The sequence below is a fragment of the Dermacentor albipictus genome, unplaced genomic scaffold (assembly GCF_038994185.2).
Source record: "Dermacentor albipictus isolate Rhodes 1998 colony unplaced genomic scaffold, USDA_Dalb.pri_finalv2 scaffold_13, whole genome shotgun sequence".
Classification (NCBI taxonomy): domain Eukaryota; kingdom Metazoa; phylum Arthropoda; class Arachnida; order Ixodida; family Ixodidae; genus Dermacentor; species Dermacentor albipictus.
Genome location: NW_027225567.1, coordinates 2006996 through 2018884, shown reverse-complemented (window position 1 = coordinate 2018884; position 11889 = coordinate 2006996). Strand labels below are relative to the sequence as shown.

Here is an 11889-nt window from a genome sequence, read left to right as displayed (position 1 = left end):
GTTACACCATCAGTTCAAGAGCAGATTATAAACTATTCCTTTTGCACAGTCAAGGAACTTTGACTGATGTCTCTTTTCGCAAGAAGGCTCTTTGGGGGCACACGCACTGGTCAATCTGCTGAAAGATTGCAGTTTATCGGGAGTGGAAGAAACCACTTTTACATTGGCCCACTGGCCAAACCTTTTCAATCGATGCGATATGCATGTGCAGCTTGTTGCACATCGCTGCACATCGATGCATGTGCAGCTTGTTGCCCTAACCGGCGTGTGGCTTTCCCTGCTTCCCGGTCGACCAAGTGTTCCTTTATCGTCACCTGTGCTGAACTCAAGACCACCCCTGACAGTCACGACTGCAATCAGCGAAGATGACTGCTTTGCCCTACGTGACCTGCGCAGTGCTTTTGCATTGCACTCAAGCGGCACATCGACAACACCAGCGCCATCACTCCACAGCGAGCCCTTAAAGGACTGGCGTCGGCTGTCCGCCTTCAGTGGGCACGGGAGAGCGGCAAAAATGATGTCGCTCACGAATCCCCTTTTCTTGCATGTGCAGCTTGTTGCCCTAACCGGCGTGTGGCTTTCCCTGCTTCCCGGTCGACCAAGTGTTCCTTTATCGTCACCTGTGCTGAACTCAAGACCACCCCTGACAGTCACGACTGCAATCAGCGAAGATGACTGCTTCGCCCTACGTGACCTGCGCAGTGCTTTTGCATTGCACTCAAGCGGCACATCGACAACACCAGCGCCATCACTCCACAGCGAGCCCTTAAAGGACTGGCGTCGGCTGTCCGCCTTCAGTGGGCACGGGAGAGCGGCAAAAATGATGTCGCTCACGAATCCCCTTTTCATGCATGTGCAGGTTGGTGGTACTTCATCTCTTAATTCTAAACGATCGAACAATCTTTGCCTGCTGCTGCTCCCGTGCCCCAGTGTGCTTTACGATACTCTGTGCGAATGCATTTTTGTTGTGAAACTTTTACTGCTTTGCGGGGATATAGAAGAAAATCCCGGTCCGCTAAACGCTGACTCTAGCAAATCGCACAAAGAATTGCTTGACGCAATAGGAGCCCTTTCAACGAAAATCGACAATCGCCACTCAGAGGTGATGCATGCATTTGCTGAGCTAAAAGAAAACCAAGAGGAACTTTCACATACAGTCGCAGATCTTGCATGCAGATTGGCAAATCTTGAATCTACTGTCGAATGTCTTGAAACAGCGCTACCCACAGCAGATATCAGTAGTTCTGTTGCCCAGGCCGTTAAATCTGAAAGTATTGCGTTGGCCTCGCGTCTTGATGATCTAGAGGATAGGTCACGGCGACATAATTTACTGTTTTTTGGCATCCCGGACAGCGTTTCCGAGACTTGGACACAATCGGAAGAGCATATCTGTGAGCTTCTCTCACGCCATTTAAATTTGCGTATTACAGATGGCATGGTGGAGAGAGCACATAGGTTGGGTGCTTATGTTGCAAATAAGACACGCCCAATCATCGTGAAGTTTTCTTCCTTCAAAACCAAAGAAAGTATTCTCTCACAGAAATCTAAATTGAAAAGTACAGGTGTTTCCATTAGCGAAGATTTCTGCAGGGCAACGCGATTGACACGAAAAAAACTTCTCGAATTCGGCAAGTCTAGCGGCCAGCCTTTTTCACTTCGTTTTAATAAACTAGTCATTAACAATAAAGCCTACATATACAGCGCAGTCACTGACACTGTTTGTGAACTGGTATCCCCTGGAGAGGCGCGTGCAACTTCCACTCGCACAGCACCTGCTAACCCAGCGCATGACAGATCGGCGTAGCTATCTCCCCTCTCTGCAGATGGTGCTTCAATCTTTTTCACCAATGCACGCAGTATTCTTAATAAACGAATAACTTTATCATCTCGCATTGACGCATGCTCAGCTGACATAGTTGTCCTTTCAGAAACGTGGCTTTCGGCAAAAATAAGAAACGCTGAGATTTTCGAATGTGAAAAAAGCTACAATATCTACCGCTACGACCGTGATGTTCGTGCTGGCGGGGGTGTTTTAATTGCTGTGAATGACCAACTTTCTTCATCTAATGTTCCAGTAGTGTCTGCTTTAGAACTTGTGTGTGTACGTGTTGTTATTGATAATCGTGACTGCATTTTTTGCGCTTGCTATAGACCCCCAACAGCACCAAAATCTTTCTGCGATGATTTACATGATGTTCTCAACAATCTAACTGCTATGTACCCTACATCACCTTTGTTTATTATGGGGGACTTCAATTTTCCTAATATTCTGTGGAGAAGCGATTTCGGGTTCCATACCCTGGCAAAAAGCTCATCCGAGGATGCACAATTTCTCAATATCTGTTCAGACTTTAACCTGTCACAGTTAGTACATGAACCCACCCGTAAAACTTCTACGTCATCTAACATCCTGGACCTTATTTTCACTACTGTGCCTGACCTTGTTTGTAAACTAACTTACCTCCAAGGTGTAAGTGATCACTCCATTATTAATTTCACGTTGAAAATGCATGTATCTACCAAGAGATGATCTAAAATTATTGTTGACTATAACCGCGCTGACATACATTCAATGACCAGTGAACTGGAAACGTTTACCAGCAACTACCATATCAAATTCGATGAACGATCTGTCGAAGAAAACTGGAAGCTCTACAAAAATAAATTGCTCGACTTAATTAACCGATATGTACCTCGAAGGAAGATTCCTTATGACTCACGCTCACCTTGGTTCAATAATCACCTTAAGCGACTTCGCAACAAAAAGAAACGTATCTTCCGTCGTGCCAGAGAAACCAATCTTGCCGATCGCTGGGATGCTTACCATCGTGCAGAAGCTGAGTACGTTTATGCGGCTGGCAATGCCAAAAAAACCTATTTAAATGTCACATTGCCATCCCTCTTACTAACTAACCCGCGTAAATTCTGGAGTATTGTTGGCGACAAGAAAGCTGACTCCATTCATTTAGTTCATGTAGATGGCAGTGATGTTGACGAAAACCAGTGTTGCAACGTGTTAAATGAAGTGTTTACCTCATTCTTTTGTGATGATAACTTTGCCGATTTACCAAATATTCCTGATTCCTTGTTCTGTGCTATGGATCCCATATTATTTGATTGGGTTGGTATTAACCATTTGATTGATAACCAAAAGATCTCAGCTTCTGCAGGTCCTGATCTTATTAATTCAAAAATGTTAAAATGTACTGCATTATTTTCATCTATAATTCTATCTAAACTGTATATTCAGTCAGTACAGTGCTCATCGCTTCCTTCAGACTGGAAAACGGCGAGGGTGGTTCCAGTCCATAAATCAGGTAACGCATTATGTCCCGAGAACTACCGACCCATCTCATTAACCAGCATTCCATGCAAACTCTTAGAACACGTAATCTATTCTCACCTCATCGATTTCCTGGAAAGCAACTGGTTCTTCCATCCATCTCAACACGGTTTTAGAAAAACTTTTTCATGCGATACTCAACTTCTTTGCTTCACTAACGATTTGTTTGCCGCCTTAGATCAAGGATTCGATATTGACTGTATTTTTTTAGATTTTGCCAAAGCTTTCGATACCGTGTGTCATAACCTACTTATCCATAAACTTAATCAGCTTAATATTAACCCAAATGTGTTGTCTTGGATTAAACAGTTTCTTTCTAATCGAACTCAGTATGTCACAACCAATAACTCTTCATCTGCATTGTTAACAGTTACATCCGGAGTGCCACAAGGCTCCGTCTTGGGGCCTCTACTCTTCTTGATTTATATTAATGATCTCCCTAACTGTGTAAAGTCATCATCAATTAATTTGTTCGCAGACGATTGCGTAATATACCGAAAGATTACTAACCCTGATGATTCAGATAAACTGCAAGAAGATCTTCACAACATATCACTCTGGTCTAAAAAATGGCTCATGAAACTTAACGCTAACAAGTGTAAATCAATGCGCATATCACGTAGAACCAGCGATAGCAATCAGTGTCGATATGTACTGAATGACACTTCATTAGCATCCGTTAACGCTCACAAATATCTTGGCCTTCACATAACTAATGATCTTTCATGGAATTTGCATACTAATTATATTACTGCTAATGCTAATCGTATGCTAGGATATCTTCGTCGTAACTTTTCTAACGTTCCTACTTCGGTAAAATTGACGCTCTACAAAACCCTAGTTCGCTCAAAACTTGAATACGCATCTGCCATTTGGGATAACAATCAAGCATCACTAACCGTAACACTTGAAGCAATTCAAAATCGAGCAGCTCGCTTTATTTTATCTAACTATTCCCGCCATTCCAGTGTTACATGTATGAAAATAACCCTGAATCTGCCAGATCTTTCTTTACGCCGCAAATGTGCTCGTCTTTGCCTATTTCACAAGGTTTATCACTCAAACCAGGTGCTCAAGAATCAACTTATCACCCCACCTTCCTACACTTCGTCCCGTTCAGACCACAGATATAAAGTTGCCGTCCCATCCTCCCGAACGAACAAGTATCATGATTCTTTTTTACCCCGCACAAGTGTCGACTTGTAAAGCGTGGAAGGCTGAGAGGCATTAGTTATTTGTGGTGAGGTGCACTTCTACAGGGCTTCAGCAACGCTAACGAGGACAAGTGTGGGCCGACATCGTTCTCTGAATAGGCACTTCGCCTCAGGAACGCGGGGTACGCCACACTTGCTTTCGTTAGCGTTGCTCAAGCCCTGTTGAAGCGCACGTCACCACAAATACCTAATGCCTCTCAGCCTTCCAGGCTTTCCAGTATGCGGCGCATTCATCCAGTCTTCGAGGGTGGATACCAGAGCTGCGGTGTGGGCACTCCGGCGTTGGAGTGATTTCAGAATCATTTCACATATACAAACGCCCTTAATGGAACTGGCACGGAATGACATCTGTCGGGCAGATGGACTGTGAATAGAATGGGAGCCCGAGATGCCGGACTGCAGTGGGAATGTAATGGTCACGTAGAGTTACAGCGCTAAATGTTAGTTTCAAAGGATACAACTAGAACGGTCCATTCGCCAATTAGACCAAACAAGACTTGGACAATTGATTACATTTCTACATATATGGTCTTAATAATAATAATAATATTTGGGGTTTTACGTGCCAAAACCACTTTCTGATTATGAGGCACGCCGTAGTGGAGGACTCCGGAAATTTTGACCACCTGGGGTTCTTTAACGTGCACCTAAATCTAAGCACACGGGTGTTTTTGCATTTCGCCCCCATCGAAATGCGGCCGCCGTGGCCGGGATTCGATCCCGCGACCCTGTGCTCAGTAGCCCAACACCATAGCCACTGAGCAACCACGGCGGGTCCATATATGGTCTTGGCAAATTTATTACAGTTCTGAATTTTTACTCACGCGCCGTGGTTGCTCAGTGGCTACGCTGTTAGGTTGCTTGCTGATCACGAGGTTGCGGGATCGAATCCTGGCCATGGCGGCCGCATTTCAATGGGGGTGAAATGCGAAAACACCCGTGTACTTAGATTTAGGTGCACGTTAAAGAACCCCAGGTGGTCGAAATTTCCGGCGTCCTCCACTATGGCGTGCCTCATAATCAGAAAGTGGTTTTGGCACGCAAAACCCCAAAATTTTTACTCAATACCGGCTCTTTCTGTATAAGTGTCTATACCGGGTGTTTCAGCGAAACCTTTGAAGCATGTTAAAAATTTGGGTGTTGCAGATAGCACAATTCTAGTCCTTGATCTGGTCTATCCGAAGAGGCGGACATTACTTGCCCAATATTATGAGGTACATAACTGACTGGAAGACACCACTTCGTGCTTTGTTATTGACAGTGTTTCAAAATGCTTCAATATCTGTAAACGGAACTGTTATATTCAAGGGTAAAACTGACGCCGACCAAAAACACCGAAAGAAAAAGAAACCAAGACGTTTCGGCTCCCATACGGGGGCCTTGTTAACAAGGTTGTGAACAAGGCCCCCGTATGGGAACCGAACCGTCTTGGGTTTTTTTTTTAATTTTCTTGGTCGGCGTCCGTTTGACCCTTCACTAGGAGCAATCCCGCACAGACGAGGTATTGTCGAACTCTTGATTTCAGTGATTGTTATATTTTTAGCGCTGTTAGAAGGGCACAAAAAAAGGAAACATTAAGCACTTTCTTGCATGATACAAATCTGCCTGAGAGTTGAATGTTCCGCATGGTTCCGCGCCGTAGCTGCGTAGCCAGGCACGCCGACGCTAGGCAGCCCAAGCGCCCAAGTGCGCGATAACAGAGCAACTGTTCCCCGAGTTCGCGCCGCGTTTCGACGGGTATGAGCCGTGCCGCACTTTCCGCTCATGCGTGGGCGCGCGTCTGCAAGCGTACATGTAGTGTGGGCTTTTAAGATACGGACTGCGCGCCGGCATCCGGAACGTGGGTGACGTGACGTCGTGGCGATGCCCTCTCCTCTCAGGCAATGTTTGGCGTGCGGCGGCAGCAGGTGTTGCCTTTCGCGCACTTTGCTCCGTCAAGGAGCGCTCGTGACGTGGCGTAGCGGCCAAATGGGAATTTAAGGGGTTGTTTCGCTACTACAGACGACGACCTTTTCGCTCGATGGTCCTCTTGATGCTTTCGCATCAATTAAATTGTCCAATGGAGCCAGGACATCTAGCACAGAGGCATGATGCCCTAGCCTAAGACCACGGACGCTTTTCCTTCATAACGGCGCGCTTCATAATCATATTGTGGTTTAGACGCACAAAACCCAGAATTTATCACGAGGTGTAATTGCACCTTTGTTGAAAGCTTGCGCGAGACCGCGTGCATGAGGCAGCAAGCGCACCGTCTTTAGTTGGACGTTGCAGCGATCGTTCTGCTACCTGCGAGAGAACAGCATAATATTTCTTGCTTGAGCGGAATAGGCGAGGTTTGCAGCAGTGCGAGAACACCATCAAATCTGTCTTCTGAATAAAAGTACAATGCTTGAATGAATCAATGAAAAGCTTTATTTTCGCAAAGGAGGTACCCATCGATGGTGGAGCCCTCAGTCCAGGGCCCCTGTGGCTTTTGCCATCTTGCTAGCTGTGTCGTCAGCTTGAGCTGTTCTTCAGGCTTCGAGCTGGACAGCGCAGCCCCTCACTGCTCCGGTGTTGGTGTTTTGTGTACTGGCACTACCTTTGGTTTTTGGCAGGCCCATGTAACGTGGTAAAGCATTGCGTGTTCCCCGCATAGCGGGGATTTATTGTCATATGTATCCGGATAGATTTTGCTGAGTAGACTCAGATTGGGGTAAGTATTCGTCTGCAGTTGTCTCCAGGCAACCCATTGCTCTCTACTAAGGTCTTTGTGGGGAGGGGGCAAATGCTCCTTGGGGCTCTTTGGTTTTCTACAATTGCTCTGTAGCGTCTGGTGACTGTGTCCGGTTCCCCATCGTGGTGCGCCCCCCGGCTGGCATATGCTCGGGCGTTGGCGTCGGCACGCTTGTTCCCTGTCGCAGTTTCATGGCCTGGTGTCCACGCAATGGAGCATCTCGGAAAGGGGATTATTCTCATCTTGTGTATGCGCATGGCCGCAGTGGATATCAGTCCACTGCTGTACCTTCTGCGCGCTTCTTGCGAGTCCGTAAGTATTGCTGTACCGGCCTCTTCGCCCTGGTGGGTGTGGCGAGTGCGAGTGCCGCTTCCTTAGCCTCGAGGATGTTGTTGCCTTTGATCGAAGCGCAATTGGCTTCTCTAAGCTGGTGATCAACGCTGACTACCACCCCGGAGTGTTTTCTGTATGTAGTCGCCATCGACGTATAACACGTCTTTTCTCCCCGCGAAATATCTTTTGTGTGCTTCTGATCTTGCCTTTCTTCTGGCCTTGTGTGTTTTAGGGTGAACGCTTCTCGGCATCGGGTGGATCTCAATGAAGTCGCGAATCTCTTTTGGTATGCTTTCCGTGCTGTTAATTTCTCTGCAAGCATCCCTCATACCCAGTATCTTCAGCGTGTTCCTGTCCGTTGGGGTCAGCATTAGTCTCATTTTCTGGGCGAGAAGGTAAGCTTCGATGTGATCTTGCACTGTGTTCTTTATGCCCAATTTAAGGAATTTCTCCGTCGAGGTGTTGACCGGCAGTCCGAGAGCGCATTTGTAAGCTTTCCTAAGTATTGCCTCTAATTGTTCTTTTTCCTGCTCGAGCGGTGTTTTGTAGGGGACACTGTATACAATCCTACTGACAACGAGGGCCTATATTAGCCTACATATGTCCACTTCCTTCATACCTCGTCGTCTGTTTGAGTTTCTTGCGATCATTCTCGTGATCTGTACTGTGGTGTTTGCGAACTGTCTGATTGTGTGATCCACACGACAGTTGCTTTGCATCCACATGCCAAGGATCTTAACTTGGGATACCTCCAGAATCGTCTTCCCCTTTATGAAGATGTCTATGGAGTTTTACAGGTTGTATTCTCTTCTGTAGACTCGGAACAGCTCAGATTTCTACGGGAAGCATGCAAGCCCGCAGTGTTCAGTGTATGCGTGGACTGTATCAGCTGCACTCTGCAGAAGGCTTTGTTTTTCTCCCGAGGATCCCTTGGTCAGCCAGATTGTGACGTCGTTGGCGTATATGGCATGCCTGAGTCCTTCGATTCTTTCAACCTTCCGTGCTAAGCCGATCATGAGAAAGTTAAAAAGCATTGGGGCCTTCACAGAGCACAGAGCAAAGCAAAGAGCAAAGCATTGAGCAAAGCACAGAGCAAAGCATTGGGGCCTTCACATATCACAGAGCCTTGCGGTATTCCCTTTTTGGGCATATTGAAGGTGTCAGTCCTTATGCTTCCTATACAAATGGTGGCCGTTCTGTCACTGAGGAAAGCTTTGACGTAGTTGTGTATTCTGTACCCACAACCAATCTTGCTGAGACCCTCCAGTACAGTCCTATGACTTACATTGTCGAAGGACGCCTTAAGATGGAGATGGAGATAATTTTCTCCATATTTCGGGATGGTAGTAAGTACCTCTTCCTTAATCTGCAGGTGGATGTCTTACGTTGAGAGGCATTTTCTGAATCCAAACATAGTGTGTGGCATGAGCTCGTTATCCTCCAGGTGGGTCTCCAACCTCTGAAGCGCAATTCTCTCGTATACTTTTCACAAGCAGGACGTTAGCGAAATGGGTCGCAGGTTTTCCAGACAGGTAGTATTTGAGGACTTCGGAATCATTAATATTTCTGCATGTCTCCAGTCGTCCGGGATGGTCCCCCGTTCCCAGTGCTTATTTACGAATTGTGTAAATTGTTTGATCGATTTTTCGTGCAGGTTACGTATCATGGCATTGGTGAAGCCATCCTTACCTGGCGGGGTGTTCTTTGTGGCAAACATCCCAGCGTGTGTGACTTCTTCTGTGGTAATGGGTTCATCTAGAGCGGTATTTGCTTTGCCCGTGTATGCAAAGCTGCAGTCGACGTCCGTTGTATCCCCAATGTAACGCTGCTTGATGTTCTCTAATATTTCCCCGTCTGTGCCCTGGAATCGGTGCGCGATCCGTTGGGTCTTTTTATGATTTTCGGACTTGGTCATGGTTGGGTCTATCAGAACCCTTAGCAAAGCTCAAGTCTTTTTCCAGCCTAGGGTCCCTGTAAGTTGTTGCATTTTTGGTTTCAGTTGCGCCCTGAGAGTTGTGTCGCATACTCTTCGGCTTGTCTGGGGGCCTCCATGATCTTTAGTCTGAATTTTCTGTTGCATTTCAGCCGCTTCCATCTTCTTAGTAGGTCCCGTCGGGAGCTACTAAGAAGTCGGGGCTCTTCTGGCCTGCTGTTTGTTCTGCCTTGCGTAGCTAGTAGCCAAAGTTGGCTTTCCGCTGGCTGGGCGGGCTGTAAATGTTGAGGAGAAAGATGCTTTCTTGGCTTCTTTTTTGGCTAATAATTTCAATAACGACGTGGTCAATGTCCGTTGCGTCGATGTCGTGTCTGATTGCGGTGACAGCTTTGGCAACCAGCGTCGGGACCTTACTCTACCCGAGCCCTTGATAGACTGAGTAGCCCGCAAGAGCGAGTGAGCAGCCGGTTTCCTGTAGAACCATTATGTCTGGTGGAGCTGTGCAGTTATTCATGTGTTGTTTAAAAATACCGTGCTTCCTTCGGATCCCACGGCATTTCCACTGCCATATATCAAGGGTTTCCAACTTGACCGAGCATTCACGCTTCCTCGCCATACTCAACTGATGGCCTAGTATAGGTTTTCGTTCTGGATTTCATGCCCGTAAATTGCACTAGCCATTCTCTATCCGTGTGCGTGTCCTCTTGGATGTTAGAAACGAGGGTGCTAAGATTCACTAGTGCATTGTTTATGGCTACCATGGCAGTTGTGAATTCCTGTCGACTTATGGTGGCCGACTGAGTTTCGTCTGTTTGCGGGTTTGAGTTTGTCTGCCCTGTTCTCAGTGCCTTAAGTTCATCTATGAGCTCGTTGAGCTTCTGTCTAAGCTCAGCATTTTCTGCCCTGAGAGTATGAATAGTTTGCCTTAGCTCATTCACTTCGTCGTTCTGCGTATTCGAGTTCTTTGGAGCAGTGAGAGAGGCTGAGAAAGGATGCGCTTTCCAAATCACCTTACTGTCTTCTTCCGTCTTGTTTATGGTCTTCTTCTGCTGCTTCTTTTTTGTTTCCGGGGCCTGCCTGGTCTTGGACATGGATCTCGACCTTGATATGCTGGAAGTCGAGCTGGAGTTCCTACTGAACCAGCGTTTCCTGGTCAGGCCACGTTCATCAGCGTGCCTGGTTTCGGAGTCTGGTTCCTCTTTTTTCTCGCCCGTGGGCTCCTCGGTTTCCTGAGGCATTCCTTTCACTCCTTTGCTCGTGTGGGGTGCGCTTCCTTGCATAGCGCACACCTGGGGTAGCAAGTGTGTACGTCCTCAATGACTGGCTGGGTGCATTTCGCGCAGACAACGGCGTCAGGTGTCGGGCATACATCTGCTCTATGCCCAGGCTTGAAACATGTATAGCAACCTTGCCGCGATGACCGATGGAGGTAGCAACGGGCCTCGCCACCGTACTAGTAAACGTAGCGGGGGAGTACCTTTCCCTCGAAGGTAATTACCGCGGTCTGGGAGTTTTCAAGTATTCTTGCGTAAAATATTTTGACTCCATGGGTCCCGAAGGTGGGCTAATAATTCGGTCGGCGTTGTACCAGCGTCCAGTCTGTGACTCACTCCTTTACACGAATTGTCCGGCGCCGCCACGTAAGCCATCACTGCGTAGTCTTTCGCACCAAAACGTAGACTTGGAACGCTCTGCGCAAAATTATTGGCAGTCTCCATGCTTGGCGTGCTCATTATGGCGATGTTCGATCTGTTGCACAACCGCATAAGCAAGTTGCCTTCGTTGCACATGTCTGGGTTTCCACATGCTTTGGTTATAGCCCGGGCCACCTGATGCCTGCTCAGTTGACTGATGTTGAGCCATTCTTCGGACTAATGATGACTTTGAAGTCGGTCTTCGGCAGTGGAGGTAGCTCGTCTTGGCGAATGGGATTCCCCTTTAGTTTGGGCTGTCTGGGCGCTGACTTGTCCACCACTTCGGTCCCGGTATCCGGAACGGCGATCAGCCTTGAGTTGTGGTATTTTGCAGTAAACCATCCCCGTTGTGTAGGGTTTGCTTTTGCGAGAGGTCGGTAGCGTTGTCTTCGCGTTGGGGCCTCTTTTCGATCAGCGTCATTGCTCCGATCGTCGCAAACGTGTCGTCGTCAGCCATCCTGGCGCGTCCCGCACGAGCTGGAGCTTGCTTGCTGAAACTTGGGTCCCACCGAACTAACAACACTACGTTTTCTTTTCTATTGAACTTCTTTTCAGCTTTGAACCTATACAGATTAATAAACGAAGTATTGGTCGCGACGCGTACGATGTGCATGTGATGCTGCAAAACGTCCGCTCTGACTGTGGACTAAAATTTC

General features: G+C 47.3%; 1 protein-coding gene across 1 annotated transcript; it reads left to right on the top strand.

Annotated features, from left to right (window-relative positions):
* The first annotated feature begins 252 nt into the window (after positions 1-252).
* LOC139051675 (uncharacterized) lies at positions 253-1804 on the top strand. Its single transcript, XM_070528642.1, has one exon. The coding sequence runs from the start codon at positions 515-517 to the stop codon at positions 1802-1804; it is 1290 nt and encodes a 429-aa protein (XP_070384743.1). The 5' UTR covers positions 253-514.
* The last annotated feature ends 10085 nt before the right edge of the window (positions 1805-11889 follow it).

What these genes read in the sequence shown, in the direction of transcription:
- LOC139051675 (XM_070528642.1), top strand. Translation starts at nt 515, where the DNA reads ATGATGTCGCTCACGAATCCCCTTTTCTTGCATGTGCAGCTTGTTGCC.